This window comes from Cryptotermes secundus, unplaced genomic scaffold (genome assembly GCF_002891405.2).
Source record: "Cryptotermes secundus unplaced genomic scaffold, Csec_1.0 scaffold3941, whole genome shotgun sequence".
Taxonomy (NCBI): Eukaryota; Metazoa; Arthropoda; class Insecta; order Blattodea; family Kalotermitidae; genus Cryptotermes; species Cryptotermes secundus.
Window position 1 is genome coordinate 20,579 of NW_019728603.1, and position 18,185 is coordinate 38,763.

Below are 18,185 nucleotides of genomic sequence, written 5' to 3' on the forward strand. Positions count from 1 at the left end.
CATAGGGGAGAGGGAAACATGCAGACCAGCCATCTAANGTTGCGGTCTGATGTGTCTGATTGTCAATGTATGTGGTTAATGTTGGATGGTGAAGTGGTAAGAGACAATGGCTAAGAATAATGATGTGTACCCTCTTCCCGTTGGACCCAGCGATTTGTGTTTTGATAAAAATGACTTCATTAAGGTATTAAGGATTTAATAAGATTTTGTTTATTTATATAATTCTGTCTCAGTGGGCGTGTTGTATTTTGAAGGTTAGAATGAATGCGCTCTTAATAAAACAAAATGAATTTGTATAATATGTTCATTTTACATCCTTACCCAATTTTACATATTTATGTAAACCTGTGTGTGCGTTGTGTTCAGTGTCATGGTTTCGTGTGTATGTTGTTTTCATGATATGCTTGTTTCCTTGCTTTGAAGACTTGCCCGCATTATTTTTTACGTGAAGTGGGCGCCAGGGCAATATGTTGATATAAATTTTGACTGTATTTAATTACAGGCTAGTTAGAGGGCAAGTGTCACAAAGGCAGCAAATTTATATTTCTATTACACATTGATAAAACTGCCCCTTTGCCCAAGGTTAATACAATTAACTAGTACAGCAAATAAAGTAACATCGTCAATTTCCCTGTTTGCAGAAATCTTTTTCTGTGGACCAGTTTCTTCAGAATCACCGTAAGAAGGCAAACCTTGAAACGCTACGAGATGATTTGGGAATGTATTTGAAAGTTCTTCGTTCAGCAATGATAGAGTTAATAAATAAAGATTATGCAGATTTTGTTAATTTGTCAAGCAACTTGAATGGTTTGGATAAAGCTATAAATGGCATACAAGTACCACTTGGTCAGCTGAAGGAAGAAGTGCTGGTATGTTGGAAGTTATTATTTCTTATGTAATGAACATAATAACAGTATGATATTGACTGTAATATTCCAGGAAAGGAACTTTCATCCTGATATAACTATTCCAATAAGAGAATCTCAAATTATTGTACATTTGCATCCTTAAAGAATAACAGTTCATCAAGCTATGATGGTATTTCAAATATAATCTTAAAATTCTGTGGAAAATTCCTTGGAAAACGTTTAGCATATATGTTTTTAATAAATCCTTAAGAGTACATAAATTTCTGGATCGTTTTAAATACTATTCAGTTCATAGTATGTTATTTAAAAAAGGAAGAAAGTTTGAATTAACTAAATATAGACCCATTTCCTTGATTACCAGGTTTCCAGAGATTTTTGAACTACTGATTTATTGTAGGCTTAATCAGTATTTTCAAATTCACAATATATTTCTTACAGAATAACATGGTTTTAGAAAAGGATCATCTGCACTTAATGCTACACATAAACTTGCTGAAATTATTTTAAATGCTTGGAATGACAACTGGAGGTATTTGTGACATGACTAAAGTGTTTGATTGTGTAAATCACGAATTATTGCTAAATAAATTGCAATTTTGCGGTGTCAGAGGCTTACTGTTATAGTGGTTTAAGCCATACTTGTGCAGTAGGAAACAAAGATTGTGTTCAGGTACATGTAATTATTCTTCATCTTCAAAAACTGTTAAATCTGGTGTACCTCAGGGATTGATATTGGGGCCATCCCTGTGTAACATCTATATTAATGGGTCTATTTGGAATCTCTAATGTGATAATATGTGCTGTTACACAAGTATCTTAATTTCCAATAATAGCTGTGACAAACTCAATAGAATCCTTAGGCCCATTTCACACCAAGCCAGTCCCGTCACGTCCAGTCCAGTCGAGTCTGACGCTCTCGGATTCAACACACGGTCAAACAAATGCATTTGTTATCGGGACTGATCATGCGCTTTCACACCGAACCAGTCCCGTCCAGCTCAGTCCCGTCCAGTCATACAGCGTCAAGTCCGTGACTCAGGAGGTTGAATTATTCTTCAGTCTTGGCCCGTCATCTGTCGTGCTGATACCGTGAATGTCGAACGACTTTGAGTATTAATCATGGATGTAGAACATCTTATTTTGTTGGTGCGCGATCGGCGTGAAATTTATGATCCACAAGAGGCAAAACATAGAGACATAGAGATAGAGACCAATCCATATTCCCCTGGTACAAATTCTTATCCATCTGCCCCTACTCCGACTCCAACATTCACCCAGGACCATAATCCTCCTATAAATGATGTTACTTTTTAGATGTAAAAAATCAGATAAATAAACAGATAAATTTAAAATGATAAAATTTCTGTTTTTCATTCTTATCTGTTCTCTTACCTTAAAAATATTGCCAGCCTCTGTTCTGAAGAAATGGCTTCCCTGTAATTTGTTCTTTGCTTGCTCACTTCATCAACAATCATACTGTGCAATGTGAAAAAGTTATTAGGGCTCATTCTGAAGTAATTGTAGAATTTCTTTTCGTCATTTAATAAGTCCGGAAATAGATGACTGAATGATCCTAGCATAGGTCGTTTCATATTTATAGGATGTACCCAAAATCTACGTCGCTGAAGTCTTCGTCTTCTCAACCTTCGAATTATTATTGCACTTAATATGACATCCATCTTCAAAGATACTTCCCAAAAGACTGTCGATGATTTGACTTATTCAGTGTGAAAGCTTTTGACTGGTTTGACTTGACTGATCTAGACGTGACTGGACTGGACGTGACGGGACTGGCTTGGTGTGAAATGGGCCTTAATGATCTATATAACACCATCAAGTGGTTCCAGGTCAGTTTGCTGGTATTAAATATTGAAAAGCCAAAGAGTAAAATTTACCCCTGCAAATTCTTCACATTCTTCATTATGGATAATCTCTGGTGAAAATTTGTCTAACAAAAGTTATAAATTTTTTAGGCCTACAACTGGACAGTCAACTTTCATGGAAGCCCCATATACATTTTTACTACATAAGCTGATTCAACAGCCTCTAACAGAAATGAGTACCAGGAATATTCCTAGGGGTATAGGGTGGCCGACGCATAAGGCTGACAACCTCACCACCTTTTATGAGCCAATTGCCTAGAAAATGTGGGAGCCTCAAAATCTCCACAGCCTGTTACAGAGATATCTTTTACCTTTACTCTCAAAACCTATATACATATTCATCTCTGAATGACAAAAAGTATGTTTTGCTTCAGTGGATTAAGTAGCAGTACCAGGTATAAAGTAGAATGCGTCTGGCTAAGGACTGGCATGCTAATTAAGGTAGTTTGTTCTAATTTTAATTCATGAAGTGATTAATGGTAATAAAGACTAATTGTAATTTGAATACTAATAAAAATAAGTAGGAACAGTCACAGCAGTGCCTCAGAAGTTAATGTATAGAGTATATGCATCATTAATATGAAAGAAGTATTTTTATTAATGGTTGTTGAATGTGGAAGTCTGACTTCCAGTAGTAAGAAAAACATTATTTCTGCTTTCCTCCTAGCAAGTGAAACTGAACTTAGATGAAGCAATGGAGGATCTGTCATTTCGTCTTGATCAGCGTCAGAAAATCCGTGCAAGGAAAAGAAGTCTCCAGAGCTTAGCTCGTGTACAGAGCTCTTTGAGCAAGTGGAGTGTACTTCTGCACTTGGATGAGAATAGCAGAGATGAAGAACTGGAAAGAAAGAAAGAGAGGCCACCTCTAGATCCAGGTCTTGTGGAACGAGCAGCTTCTGAATTTAACCAGTTACAATTTTGCATCTCAAAATGTGAAAATGATTTAACAGAAAGTCACAAGGAGGTAATGAAAATCACCTGTTATAAAGAAATGCCTTTTAGTACAAACTACAGCACCAAGAAATGCATCTAGTATTGTAATCAAAAGTGAGTTATATGTCCAGTCCCTTTAGTAAATCAGTACTGGACATTTACACAAATCAGTATTTTAACCTGTATTACCCAGGAATGGGGATTAAACCCCATAGTACTGTGAGGTCTGGGACCATATTTAAATTAGGTTGGTAACAGTTTATCGTCCAGGAATAGGAGGTTTATAAATCCCTTGCTTCTACAGGACAGGAATCTGTGTTTTAGCTTGGGTATAACAGTATTGGTGCTGAAAAAGTGAAGTGCTTGACCAGCTGCAGTGTGCATGTGCTCTGCCATTATAATATGATACAAGGCCTGTAAAGGTTAAGTTTCCCTTAGGCGCAAAGTATCACATGTTCACAGTCATGTTACAACATAACGTTAACTTTGAGATCAGTTTTAAAAGTCAAGTATGAAATGTAATTTTCACCCATCTGCATCATCATATATTATCTGAAAAGTAAGAATGAAGTTACAAGTAGATAACATATCAGGAGGACTCTAACTCGTTGAAAATAGTTTGAATGATATATTCATTCAGAGATATTGGGTTTTCGGACTTTAACCATCATCCTGGTTTTTAAGATAACTAAGAAGAACACGACGTTTTGGAAACTGGATCTGTTTCCATCCTCAGGTGAGGGAAAACACTTATTCTATTTGGTCCCTTAGAAAGAGCTAGCTTCAATCAAGGGACCCAACAGAATAGGTGTCTTCCCTCACCTGAGGACGGAAACAGATCCAGTTTCCGAAACGTTGTGTTTTTCTTAGTTATCTTAAAAACCAGGACGATGGATAAAGTCCAAAAACCCAATATCTCTGCGTGTTATACACCATCGTCAGAATCCTATAGTAACTGCTTGATATATTCATTACTTTATTAAGTTGTTTTATGTCGTGCAGTAGAACTTTTCCATGTAACATCAGGAGATTGAATGAAGTCAGTGGTATGAGTAGCTTTGTGTCACTTATATTAATAAGAAATTGTCATTTCATTTCATATTGTTTGTGTGTGCAGTAGAATTATTTATACTGGGAAGAATGTATATTAGTCATTAATTACTGATCATTAGACACTCTGAAAGTTAATCATTTTTACATGATATTAGTGCACATTTAATTTGTTTCTAATATTCAGTTGTGTTGATGAACATGTTAACAACATGACTTATTACGTGAGTTTAGAATTACACTGAAATATCTGCAGCCAGAAAACCTCAACAAAAAAAAAGGGGGGGGGTCCATGATAATATGACATTATTATCCAAATTACATTCATGTGACCAGGCTTGCTTAGTATAACACTGTGTTTTGTGTATAGCAAGCCAAGAAGATCTGTGACCTTCTTACATCAAGCCTTGATGGAATGTTCCTTAAAAGTTTACATGAGAGGGACAGTGAAGGGATGGCTCGTTGTTTGAGGATCTACATCACACTAGACAAAATAGCAGATGTAGAGTCTTTATACAGAAGAGAGGTTGTATCACCTGCGTTGCATGATGTTGTCAGTGAAAATTCTCTGCAGTCTGATCCTAGAGGTCTTCAGGGTGTCTACTCCAGAATCTTATCTTTTGTTGACACAGACATGGAGCCACTGTTGAAGCTTACTGCAAGAGGAGTACGGTGAGATAATTTAAATTTTAAAATTATGTTTGATATCACATACACATTAGGTGCCTTTTGGTTCTCAATCCAGTGTTTAGGATAAGAGTTTATTTTATTGAAATCAGTGTTTAAATGTCACGGAGATACTTAAGTAATTTTTGTGGCTGACTATCTTGTACTAATTCTTTTCAGAATGCCAATTGTAAAAGGATTTGACTTCCTTGTGAATAGCTTCTGGCCTGAAGTTGAACAACGACTGGAATTACATTTGCCTTTAATATATGCCCCAGGGAATCCAGAAATGTTCTATCAGGTATTTGTAATTGTGTGAGAGTACTCATTTCTTCTCAGAATTTGGAGTAGGACTTTAATCATTCAGTGATACGGTTTGATAATGTAGGGAAGGGTGGTGCAGTTCATGGTATGCAGACCACTTGCATCCTGGCAGTTGGATTTGTGAACCTGCAAGAGAATCCTTCCTTTCCCCCAAATGTTAATGCTTTCTGCCACTTCAAAAAAGATGGCGAATATTGTTGAAAAACTTTATAAAAGGTGCCTAATAAATATTCCATAAAAGTTTTCAATTGATTTCACAAAAACCTAATAAATAACACAAAAAACTGGACTACTGTGACTCTGTGATTGTATGCAATATCACTTCAGTGTAGCATATTTTTATTGACTAATTTTAAGCACCATTTAGTTAAGTAAAGTTAAAGTTACTACCTAAGTGTAATGTTGTAAGAATCTTGAGGCACAGGCACAACTGAGCTGTAAAGTTGAATACTTTACACCAAGGGAATGAGTAAGATTGTGTTTAAATAACTAAGTGTTAGAAGAGTCAGTTGGTGTTTACATTATTCATGTACTTTCGTGTGATTGATTGGTTTAAAGTTTACTCAGTTATATGGATTATTTATGACTGTTTAACACAGTAGACAATTCATAACAGGGGAACTGGTAGGCTTGGGCGTTAAGTGCTAGACTTTCATGCCAAAGGGCTCAAGATTGAGACCAGTGGGACTCGTTGCAGCTTTTCCTTCATGCAAGTCTGCCTAATAAGTGCCTGTACTTCTGAAATGGAATTTCTTCATCATTGGCAAGGCAAGCAGAGACAAAGAAGGCAAATCAGCAAGTTAAATCAACACAGAGTAAACCTAAAACTGACCTAACTATGGTAATTCCCTGTTACCCATACTAGATGTGTTTTACCATTATGGATTTTTTAATTTTCTACATTTGAAGTTACTCTGTGTTCACGTCTGTGATTACTGATTTGACAAAGTGTACTTAATAAATTATATTTGTTTGTAGAGGTACTGTGAAACCCAAGAGTTTTTAGAAAAGTTGGAGAGGTGCTGTGGTACTCAGACTGGAGTAAAGAGGCTACATGCTCATCCCCAGTATGTGGCCTTTCTTCAACACTGGAATCTTCCTGTTTATTTCCAGATCAGGTAAATAATAATAACTTTTATAGTGTTTCCAGCACTGTTATCATTAAGAGGATTACCACTTTTGTTGAGTTCTTACTAAAAGAAATTGTCCTTCAGGCTATAATTGTAAACAGTATAAATTTTCCCTTAAAATTACAGTTCTGTTTTAGAACATCCAGTGCAAGCTCATAAAATGTTACAGATGTCATTGCTGCTGTTGTGTCTTTCATATTGTAACTACCATCAATTTTACACTTCATTTGAATATGAAACCATTCACATTTAATCAGTAAATGATTGATTCCATCTTACATGTTTTGGTTATTCAGCATTCAAAGTGTCCACTAAATTGAAATGGTATTAAAAGATTTTCATTTCATTATCTAATACATCACTAATTTTAAAAAGTGTTAAATGTTTGTACATTTCATGTCTAGAATACTCAAATGCAACATACTATGACTCTAGAGAGTAAATACAAACTTAATCTCCACTGTTCCCATGCTCTAGTTGTCAGTGATCTGAAATATATTGAAATGTTTTTATTCTTGTCTATTTCATCTGTAAATGTAACACAGTGTCAGCATTTCTTTTCGACATATCTCTTTTTTGGTCGTGCCATAGTTGTATTTCCTTTTTATTTATTTATCTGTTCATTTATTTGCTATTTTTATTAGCAATATTCCTGTTAATCATATATATTTAAAGTTAGTGTCGTGTTAGGTAAGGAACTGAAAACTTCTAATGCCTTTTGATTTGTGGACATCCCTATGAATGGCTGTAGCAAAAAATATGGTGTGCAGTCAGTCATTTTCTTTTTAAAATTATGTGCTGTATCAGCTGGGCTTGTTAATGAAGTGAGTATAATCTCACAGAGGTTTGAAACAGAATGCATAAAATCATTACTTTTGTGCATGCAACACTTTCAGCAAGTGATGATTGTGCCTGTTGTAATTGAAACCAGTTCTGGAAATTAGAGCTACAGTCAACTCTCGATTATCCGGGGGCGGATTAACTGGTTTGTGGCTTAACCGGGGCTACTAAGGCTTTTTTGAGTCTTATATATTGTTTAATATTCATTCACTTTTGATTCACATGGTGAGTTGTAGCACTATTTTCGCACTAGTGTGAACTGAGCTCTGCATTCTTTGGTCCGGTTATGCTAACACAATGTTCTAGGGTAGGGGTGAAAAAATGCAAGGATTTGTGGAAAATTTCAAGGACAGATACATCGACCCAGTTAGTATCTTTGTATCGATCTTCAAGTGCATTAGCAAAATGTCAGGGTGTAAAAGGAAGCGTGTTGTGTTAAGTATTCAAATAGGTATAGTTAAACAATTAGCAATGCAATACACTATTGGAGAACAAACTGTTCGAGATTTGAAAAACAAAAGTGAGAATGAGGAAGAAGTGGACAGTGCTGCTCTTAATTATTTGAAATCCTTACTAGACATCTTGAGAGTGAAGAGAACAGCTTATTAAGTGACAAGCTAATATTACATAGGCTTTGTACAGATATCCGTAAAGAGGAAAATGCCGCGAAAAAGCAAACGACAATATTAAATTTGTTAAGTGTTAAGTGTTGGATGTTGTTGAACACTGTGATTGATATAACTAATTCATACTTCAGTGTAATGTAAAAAAAAGTATTAAATAGGCCATGAGATGACATAAAAATGAGGTTGAATACATTTAAATACAGGTAGGCCTATAGTATTATGAAGGTACAGTATTACAACACTACTTTTAATAAAATTTGTCTTAACTGGGTTTTCGATTAATCGTGATTTCCATCCCCACCATTATCCCGGGTAATCGAGAGTTGAGTGTAGTTGGAACTGAAATTGCCTGTGCTGGTTAGGGAAACACACTTGTATGTGTAACAATTACAATGCAAAATTTCTCACACTTATGTAGTCACACTAGTCTTTAATGGATTAAGCTGTAGGTCCCATCTGCTGCCCATCATCTCTATTGCCACTTCACAGGGAGTAACTGGAACCTAGAGAAGAGGGGAATCATATAACCCAAAGATGATAATGTGCTGTGTTACAGATTTCAGGAGATTGCTGGTGTACTGGAGACTGTGATGAGTGAAAGCAGTGCTGGAGTTCCACCAGTGCTAACAGACTTTCAGTTACAAACAACTGCTACTACTTGGGATTGCCTTATGCGCTGTTGGGCCAGTGGAGTATTTCTCTACCAGCTCACACACCGGTATTTGTGGATTTCTCTCTTCATGTTTAGTCATTTTGAATGAAAGGGCTTTGACTGTTCTTGCCTCTGTATACAATAAAATTGTAATGGTGCTGGATGAGACTGTGAGTACACGTGCTGGTTATGGGTAGTGCTGGTTCTGCCAGCAGTAGTCTGTCTAGTGTGTTATGTAAGTCTGTTATATATTGTGATGTATTTGATCAACGCGTTGCCAGGCACCAGCTCTGCAAACACAATACGCGCCCACAACAGTAGAGCAAGCTGTGTTTTCGTGTGTCCTGCAGTTGGCATAGGATTGGTGACATCACACATCAACAGTGAGTAGGGGGTCATGTGACATGTGTTTACTGTTGGTCAGTGTCGGTCCCTCGGCTATATAAGTGAGTGGCAGAGTTCTGAGTTCATTGTAGAAGCAGAAATAGTGTGGAGGAAGCACGCAAACGGAGCGAATTGGAACTAGGGGGCCAGAGTTCAAGGCAGAATTTGTTCTCAGCAGTTACGAGTGACAGAACCAGTTCAGAGCAGAATTCCTGAGTTATGAGTGAATAATAGCAGTGAGCATGAGAGTGCCAGCAAATGTTTTTAGAATAAAAAAGTGCTCATATTGAATTTGAGAAGAATAATGTGGTTATATTAATGTGTTCTAGGTTTTGGAAGTTGAATCTCCAGATTTTAGCTAGGTACTATACCTGGGTAGGTGAAGCTCTGGAGCAAAAGTGGCCTTCTGAGAGTTCAGTTCCTAATGCAGTTCGTAATGATACGTCTCGTTTAGCAAGATTGCAGTTCCTTGTGCACTTGTATACTGATGTGGAGAAACTTGTTGCAAGATTGCCTGGCTTACTAAACAGTGTCACAATGAAACTTCAGAACCTGTCTCAGCAAGGACAGCAGTTACTCAAGAGTGAGTTACATTTGGTGATTCATTTCATTTTAACCTTTCACTGCTGTGTGTTTTGGACAGAATTGTTCTGTGAAATATATGTTATTTTAGATACGTACTAAGTTTTAAAAGTAAAAAAAGAAGATACAGTCAACTCTCGATTATCCGGGGGCAGATTAACCGGTTTGCGGCTTAACCGGGGCTACTGAGGCTTTTTTGAGGCTTATATGTTGTTTAATATTCATTCACTTTTGTTTCACGTGGTGAGTTGTAACACTATTTTCGCACTAGTGTGAACCGAGCTCTGCATTGTTTGGTCCCGTTATGCTAACACAATGTTCTAAGGTAGGGGTGAAAGAATGCAAGGATTTGTGGAAAGTTTCAGGGACAGATACACCACCCCAGTTGGTCTCTTTGTATCGATCTCCAAGTGCGTTAGCAAAATGTCAGGGTGTAAAAGGAAGCGTGTTGTGTTAAGTATTCAACAGAAAAAGGAAAATGCCACGAAAAAGTAAACGACAATATTAAATTTTTTTAAGTGTTAAGTGTGAATATTCGTAAAAAGTGTTGGATGTTGTTGAAGACTGTGATTGAAGTAACTAATTCATACTTTAGTGCTGTGAAAAAAAAGTATTAAATAGGCCATGAGATGACATAAAAATGAGGTTGAATAAATTTAAATACAGGTAGGCCTATAGTATTATGAAGGTACAGTATTACAGTACTACTTTTAATAAAATTTGTCTTAACCGGGTTTTTGATTAATCGTGATTTCCATCCCCACCATTATCCCGGGTAATCGAAAGTTGACTGTATTTATAGAGATGAAATGTTGCTATGAAGTCCAGATTGTGAAATTGAACAGATAGTGTACTGTGTACAGCTGACTAATTTTCTTCAGTAACAGTATATAATTTAATATACTTGAACTTGTTAGATTTCTTGTGTTTGTTCAATGACAGAGGCTTTTAACCTTTTAAATTTTATTCAGAAAATATTTTTATCATAATAATATTAAAACAGACCGAAAGGCTGTACATATTTTATCCATTTAATTTGTAACTGAATGTTAAATTTGGAAGTTCATTAATTCTGTGCTGTTTCCTGATATGCCACGAGTGTATGTTATTTTAAATTTCTTTATGTTACATAACAGTATTTATATAGCACAGAATTGTCCAAATAGGTTGTCTTAAGGAGTCAGAAGAACAGTTGCTGACTAGATTGCCTCTGATAACACAATTCATTCTTGGTGAAATAAGCAGTCAGAGCTTACCACACTTGCGACAAGTGAGTGACATTCCTAGATTATTCAGACGTACCAACAGAGAGATGCCAACAAAACCATGTTCATATGTTACACAAGTTTTGGCTCTACCACTGGCATTCTATAGTGCTCAGCGATCAGTGGTGAACAAAGAGCTGCTGGAACAATGGTTGACACTCACATTTGCAGCAATAACCCAACAGTGAGTTTCATTTTGAGATTTTACCTGATTTCTAGTGTTAATAATTTTCAGTGTGAATTTTGATTAAGGCTTTGAGTGCTGGAGGGCTCCAAGATTAGTTAACAGTTTTGAAATTACTGGGGATTTTGTCTAAAGTAAGAAAAGTATTAAAAGAGTTCTGTCTTTTGAGATATAACACTGTGTATTCCATTAAAGTCATCTGATGTGTTCCGCTGAAATGACAATTAGATTTTACCAAATTCCATTGTGTTATATCGCAGAAGACAGAACTCTTCTTAACTGTTGCTGTGAGAAGCTCACATCTTAGCAAGAAGAGTATTGTTGATAAAGTGAAGACAGAGCACCAGGAAATACTACTTGTGGTTAACAGATTTTGACCATCTCAGAAGATCTGCAACATATTTTTCAACAACATACGAGAATCATCAGTATACAGGATTGTTTGAAAAGATGAGATGTTTTCATTCAGAATTACAATGTAGCAGTCCCTTGGAAAGGGTGATGAAAACAAGAGAGTTGACTTTTATATTTGTTTATGTATGTTCATGTTGTGAACAGCATCAGTGAACATCCACTGATTAGTTTAGAGATTAGATTAGAGAAAGTTTGACGCAAACAGTTACAGGTGATTTTAGGTACCTGTGGTGCACATATTGAAATTTTTTGTCACTTGACTTTTACTGCTGTCTCTAGGAATATCAAATAAAATTATGGTTGCCATGTATTTTTATGAATGAATACAATGACAAATGAAACATCTTTCCATAAATGCTCTGTACAGAAATATAGAAGGAAGGTAACATGTAAGGTTGGCGGTTAGTTTATTTATTGATTTATTTACTGTAGTGTTCTTTATGTTAGAGGTTAAATAATATATTTTGTTGTTGAAGTTTCTTTTCTAACTTTCCCCAGATTCTTTAGTTGTGTGGATGATGTTCTCACATCAGTCCAGAAGACGGAAGAAAGTTTACGTCGTTTGAAAAAAATCCGAGACCGTTCTGCTGCAACTTCGAGTAGTGAAGCAAGAGGGCTGGGAGATGATGACAAGATTAGGCAGCAGCTTCTTCTGGATGTATGCAGCTATTGTGAAGGGGTGGGTGTGTGACTGGATTTACTTACAAAGCAAAAAATTATGTCCACAGGCTTTTACAAAAAATGTTGCGCTCTTATGAGTCTTTGAGAATTGGTGTGACTGACGTAGTTAGGTGTCCTTCACGTAGAACTAGAATTTGATTAATAATTTCAGTGGTCACAGATTTCTTATGCTTTGGAACTTGTCAGTTATTAATATCCAGTGGGATTCCACAGCTTATTGTTTTTGTTCAGGCAAAGGTATGTGAGAGGTTGCAGCAGGGGTGAGAGTTTTCATTCGAGTGAATAATGGTAAATAATACAGTTATCAAATTCATACCCCATTTTTGGCACTCATGTTTGACCAAAAAGTGGAATTGATTTAAGTGAATCATTTCAGGAGTACTATTGTTTACAATGGCAATGAAGTAATGCATTTAGACACGCTGTTCTTCAGTTGTGTCTGAGACATTTGAGCAGTTTCCTCCCCCAAAAATGTGTTCAGTAAATACTACAAATAACTATTAAGAAACAGAAGTAATGTCAGTTCATTACTGGTGATAGTAAGTTATTGGTGCTTAAATACTGATAGTCTGGCAACATTGCTCTCATTCTGTCGCACTCCAGAAATTGACTGCTAAGTGTATGCCATGACTGATAAGGCAGAAACATGAAAAAAAAGATACCATACCTACATTTTATGCTTTATTATTGCTAATGCTGCCACTTGAACTGATTTTATCATTGTCAGCATCAATATCCCAAACAGGTTGTCCAAGTTGTTGAAAATTTCACAGTGCATAAAATGTTTAAGAATGAACTCTTCTGGTTCCTGGTCCCAGGCACATGGAATTCACACACACGCACACTTTTAATTTCAGACTGTTGATGCATACATCTGCTGATGGCAAGAAATTGAACTGTGGTCAGTTTTCCTACTTTTAATCCATTTTTAAATTTGGCCATTATGGCCAAGAAACTGTCAGTAGCCAGCATATTGCATATTTCTACAATTATTGACTTTTTGGACATTATTCATCATCCTGTTTTTTTGTATTAATATACCCTAGTCACAAAGATTTAGATATTTCCCACAAACTCCAGGTACCTCATGCAGCCTTCCATCAGTGTCTGTCTGGATTATAGTGCCTTGATAATAAAAGCAGTTTTTTTTCAGCACCACATATTGACAGTAACTTTATGCTATCACAGAGTGCATGGATAGTACCATAGCATGGCAGTACAGAATTATTTCCATTGTGACTGGTTTTGATTTCTACAACTTTCTCGCCTTTAATGTTAAATGTTGTATTTGTTGCATTTCAAAATATACTAGGAGTCAGTCTGCATTTCTGATTTATGAATGGGTATGAGAGTATTGGTCCCTTAATCCAGTGAATACTTTCTGTCATATGTGTTAGGAAGCTGTTGTGCAGCACTTGTTCACTGTCATACAAAAATCCTGTCACCAAAATATATTTTATGATGAATCTTGGTCCTGTAATGAGCATACCACAATATTTTGAGCTAAACATTGTATAATTTATTTTTGTCTCAGCACTTTTATGTGCCATAAAGCCATCTGATTCTCATGGAATCGGATTGATGTAGGGACGAATATGCTTCTCATCAAAGTGAGTCCAGTGTTGGTGTTAACCAGATTTTCACATTAGCAGCAAGTGTGTTTCAGTTATGGAGGTATATAAAATAGTTTAAAAAATACACATTAAAATGATAGTAAATACTAAGTACAATGTCAGTTAAAATGTTTCATCATAATTATGAAACTTGGTTGCACTTTGTTAGTTTATTCTTCTATCATTGGGTTGTTGACTAGCTCAACTTTTGTACTTCCAAATATAAATTTCTTATATATAAAATTGGGGTCATGTAGTAGAGTAGTTGGTTGACACACTATGCTACAGGCCAGAAGGTTGCAGGTTTGATCCCTGATGAGGCGACTGGATTTTTCAGTTGACCTATCCTTCCACTTACACTCTTGCCCAGGGGTTGACTTAGCCTTTAACAGAAATGAGTACTAGGAATCTTCCTGAGGTTAAAGGGCAGCCGACGTGTAAGGCTGACAACCTCACCACTGTCTATGAGCCGATTGTCTAGAAAATCTGATAGCATCAATGTCTCGCAACCCTATGGGCCTCCACAGCCTGTTACAGGGATAGCTTTACCTTTTTTACCTTTATTTATGGTAAAAGCTAAAGTTGTCCCCCTGCTTAACTGTTTAAGCATTACGCCATGAAGATGTATGGGGGAGTGGATGTATAGACCGATGTTTTCTTTACCTTGGCACTAGTTGGAGCTGGGTGGTCAGCTTCACACCCCGGCCACTTTACCTCAGGGGAAAGAGCCCTTGCTACCCATTTGATTTTTTAATTTTGGTATTTTTAAAATTTCATTTTTTTAAATTTTAAAATTTAAAATTCACAGGAATACCTGTTCTAGTTCTACAGTGCTGCAGCAGCTACATCTTTTAAAATTGAAAAAAATGTTTAAATTTGAATTGAAGATTTTAAAAATACCAAAATTAAAAAATCAAATTGACATATGTAAATTAACAGAGATTTTATACATATCTGACAAATATCAGCAAGGGGATTCTGATATATTGGGACCTATTAACAACAGAGAAATGAACAATTAAGAAAGCTTGTGTTTTTAAATTTTAAGCTACGTGCAGTGTAACAGCTACGTGAGAGTATACACCTGATGATGGCCATTTACGGCTGAAACATGTAGTGTAGAAGAAAAGACGACAAAAGAACTATAATAAATTGTTGCACTTAGGACAGAGTTTTGTGTCTTACATTGTGTAGAGTGTAAGAGGATGCTTAAATATAATATTTAATGTATCATATATGACATGCAGCCAGGTCATAATACGGAAATTTTAGAATGTAAGTGCGTGTGGTTATTTTGATAATCATAGCATAAAGAGCTCAGAATCCAAAGTCCATGTCTGTTTAAATGTTAATATGTTTTCTTCTCCAGGTTGACACTGTTGGCATAGCAAGAACAAATGTGGATAAGTTAGAAGAACTTCTGTCATTGGTGGAGACTGCTAGAGCTAAAAATGACTCAGCTAAATGATAACAGTTTTAAGAAAACAGTATTAAATGTACAAATATATTGTGTTTTTGGACTTTATCCATCGTCCTGGTTTTTAAGATAACTAATAAAAACACGACGTTTCGGACCAGTGATTGAGGCTAGCTCTTTCTAACGGACCCAACAGAATAGGTGTGTTCCTTCACCTGAGGACGGAAACAGATCCAGTTTCTGAAACGTCGTGTTTTTATTAGTTATCTTAAAAACCAGGACGATGGATAAAGTCCAAAAACACAATATATTTGTACATTTAATACTGTTTTCTTAAAACTGTTATCATTTAGCTGAGTNTAAATGTATATAAAATTTCTCAGTAATAATGTACATGGTAATGTGAAACTTGATAAGATATTGTTGATATTGGCAAGAATGTCAGATCTACAATTTCAATGAGAGTATATGCCACTAGTGCCTCTTTAGAGTATGTAAAGTAGGAAATGAAATTAAAGTCTTCAGTACATATTCACAGTTTGAGCTGTTTTCCAGTTTCATATTGTATCTTAATGCTTTGCATCTTTCACTGATAACTTTTGTATCAGTTAATTTAACTGATGTTCATGAAACTTATGAACTATATATATTGGTGGGTGAATATGGTGAATATGTATACTTCCAGTGTGAGAGAAACATGACAGTATCATTCATTGTATGTTTCTAAAATAATGTTTGCTGATTGATTCTTGAAAAATATGAGATATATTCCTCTCTTCACTGCTGCATCAGTTACTGTGGAGATTCCCCATTGCTGATCTGTTTTCAGGAACTGTTTCACCTTCACTGTGTGAGGAATAATTATATATTCAATGTCACTGCCATTAAAAGTGATATCTAAATCTGTTTCCTCAAGAGATTCTGAAATATCATAAGTTAAAAAAAATCACTGGCAGTGGGACCCCCCCCCCCCCACTTAGTTTAATGCTTTCCTACATTTGATGATCAATTTCAGTGATCCAAGGTCAATAATTTTAGTCTTAAATTATGCCCATTTAAGTAAGAGTTCTGTCACCTGGGCTATAATGCTGTGTAACCTGTTCAAAGTCAACCAGTGTTTTGGAGGAACATGTTGCTTCCATCTTCAGGTGAAGGAGTGAACCAAACAACAAAAGCAGCATGATGAAAGTGGCAAGCAGAGCTAAGATGGTGGCAGCATGTACCTCTGAAACCTAAACAACACTGCCCACAGCCACATGATGTAACAGCCCAAGAACAAAATTGACATCAATAAGTAACCACAGTGAAAGCCAAAAGCAAGTAAATGAATCATCATAGTGAAATATAAAGATCTTCTGTAAGTTCTTGGTGCGTACCAGAACTATGAGAATATTGATATTCGGAACAATTAACATAAAGTGTATACCTCCTCAATATTGATAATTACCAGAACTATAAAAATAATGGAATTCAGAACAATTAATATGATGTATATATCTTGTTAGTGTTGATAATAGCTTAATACAAACTTATCCTTAATTGACTGTTAGGATATGAATTCATTCATTCATCAGTAATCTGTCAAGACGACAGGTCCACAGTCTCTTCCAAAACAGTTTCTCCACTTAATGCGATCTAGAGCTTCCTCCTTCAAATGAGAATATCCTCTTCTGTTCCCAAGGTCATCCAGCATCTTCTTACGTCTTCACGTCACTTCTATCCGCCCCTCTATCATAGCACCTTCCAATTTTGAATAGTCTATCAATCATACCCTGTAGCACAGTTTCTTCCTTAGCCATTAACACAAGGTCATCTGCATATTTCACAGTTTGAATAATTTGTCCTCCTAATTTGAAGTCTCCAAGCCCATTCAGAGCTTCCTTGGTAAGGCATTCGCCATACAAGTTGAACAAAATTGGTGATAAATAGCATCCTTGTCGAACTCCTCTTCCAATCTTCGCACTTCTTGTCTCGCCTCTCTCCAGGCGCACTCTAACTTTCTGATCCCTGTACAATTTACTAATCAATCTTCTTTCACACTAATCGATACCTGTTTCCTTTAGGATCTACATTAATTCGGTCCAATTTACATTGTCAAGTGCCTTCTGCCAATCTATAAAGCAAGCACACAGTTCTTCATCTATCTCCAAAGTTCGTTCTGCTATAATTTTCATCATCCTAATTGCATCCCTGGTTCCTTTTCCTCTTCTAAATCCAAACTGATCCTCTCCAAGTATATCCTCTATTTTCCTTTCAATTCTTCTTTTAAGTATCTTTGCTATTATCTTTGCTGTATGTGCCATAAGGCTTACTGTGCTATGGTCGCTGCATTTTGTAGCTTTTGTCTTTTTCTTTAAGGCAATCATTGTCACATCTGTAAAGTCCTTGCGCCACTCCCCAGTTTCATATATGGTGTTTATTAGTTTTGTCAGTGTTTTCAAACCACCTTCTCCCAGCAACTTAAGCACATCTCCTGGTACATCATCATCTCCTGTAGCCTTTCCCTTCCTCATTTCCTTGATAGCTTTTTCCACCTCACTTTTTAAAATATATGGTCTTTCTCATCTGTATCTACTCCTTCTTCCGGTTCAACTTCTAAGGTTTCTGGCCGATGAGGTCGATCATATAGTTCTGTAATATAATTTTCCCAAATTTTCAGCGCTTTCCTCTGA

At 36.1% G+C, this 18,185-nt stretch overlaps 1 protein-coding gene across 1 annotated transcript; it reads left to right on the plus strand.

Moving 5' to 3' along the window:
• Positions 1-32: 32 nt before the first annotated feature.
• Positions 33-15,631, plus strand: LOC111865320 (conserved oligomeric Golgi complex subunit 2). Its single transcript, XM_023853234.1, has 11 exons — positions 33-184; positions 642-869; positions 3,420-3,716; positions 5,106-5,407; positions 5,582-5,702; positions 6,704-6,843; positions 8,878-9,039; positions 9,687-9,940; positions 11,106-11,388; positions 12,301-12,481; positions 15,466-15,631. Exons 1-11 carry the CDS (start codon positions 107-109, stop codon positions 15,562-15,564), a joined length of 2,145 nt encoding a protein of 714 aa, XP_023709002.1. The 5' UTR covers positions 33-106; the 3' UTR covers positions 15,565-15,631.
• Positions 15,632-18,185: the final 2,554 nt, after the last annotated feature.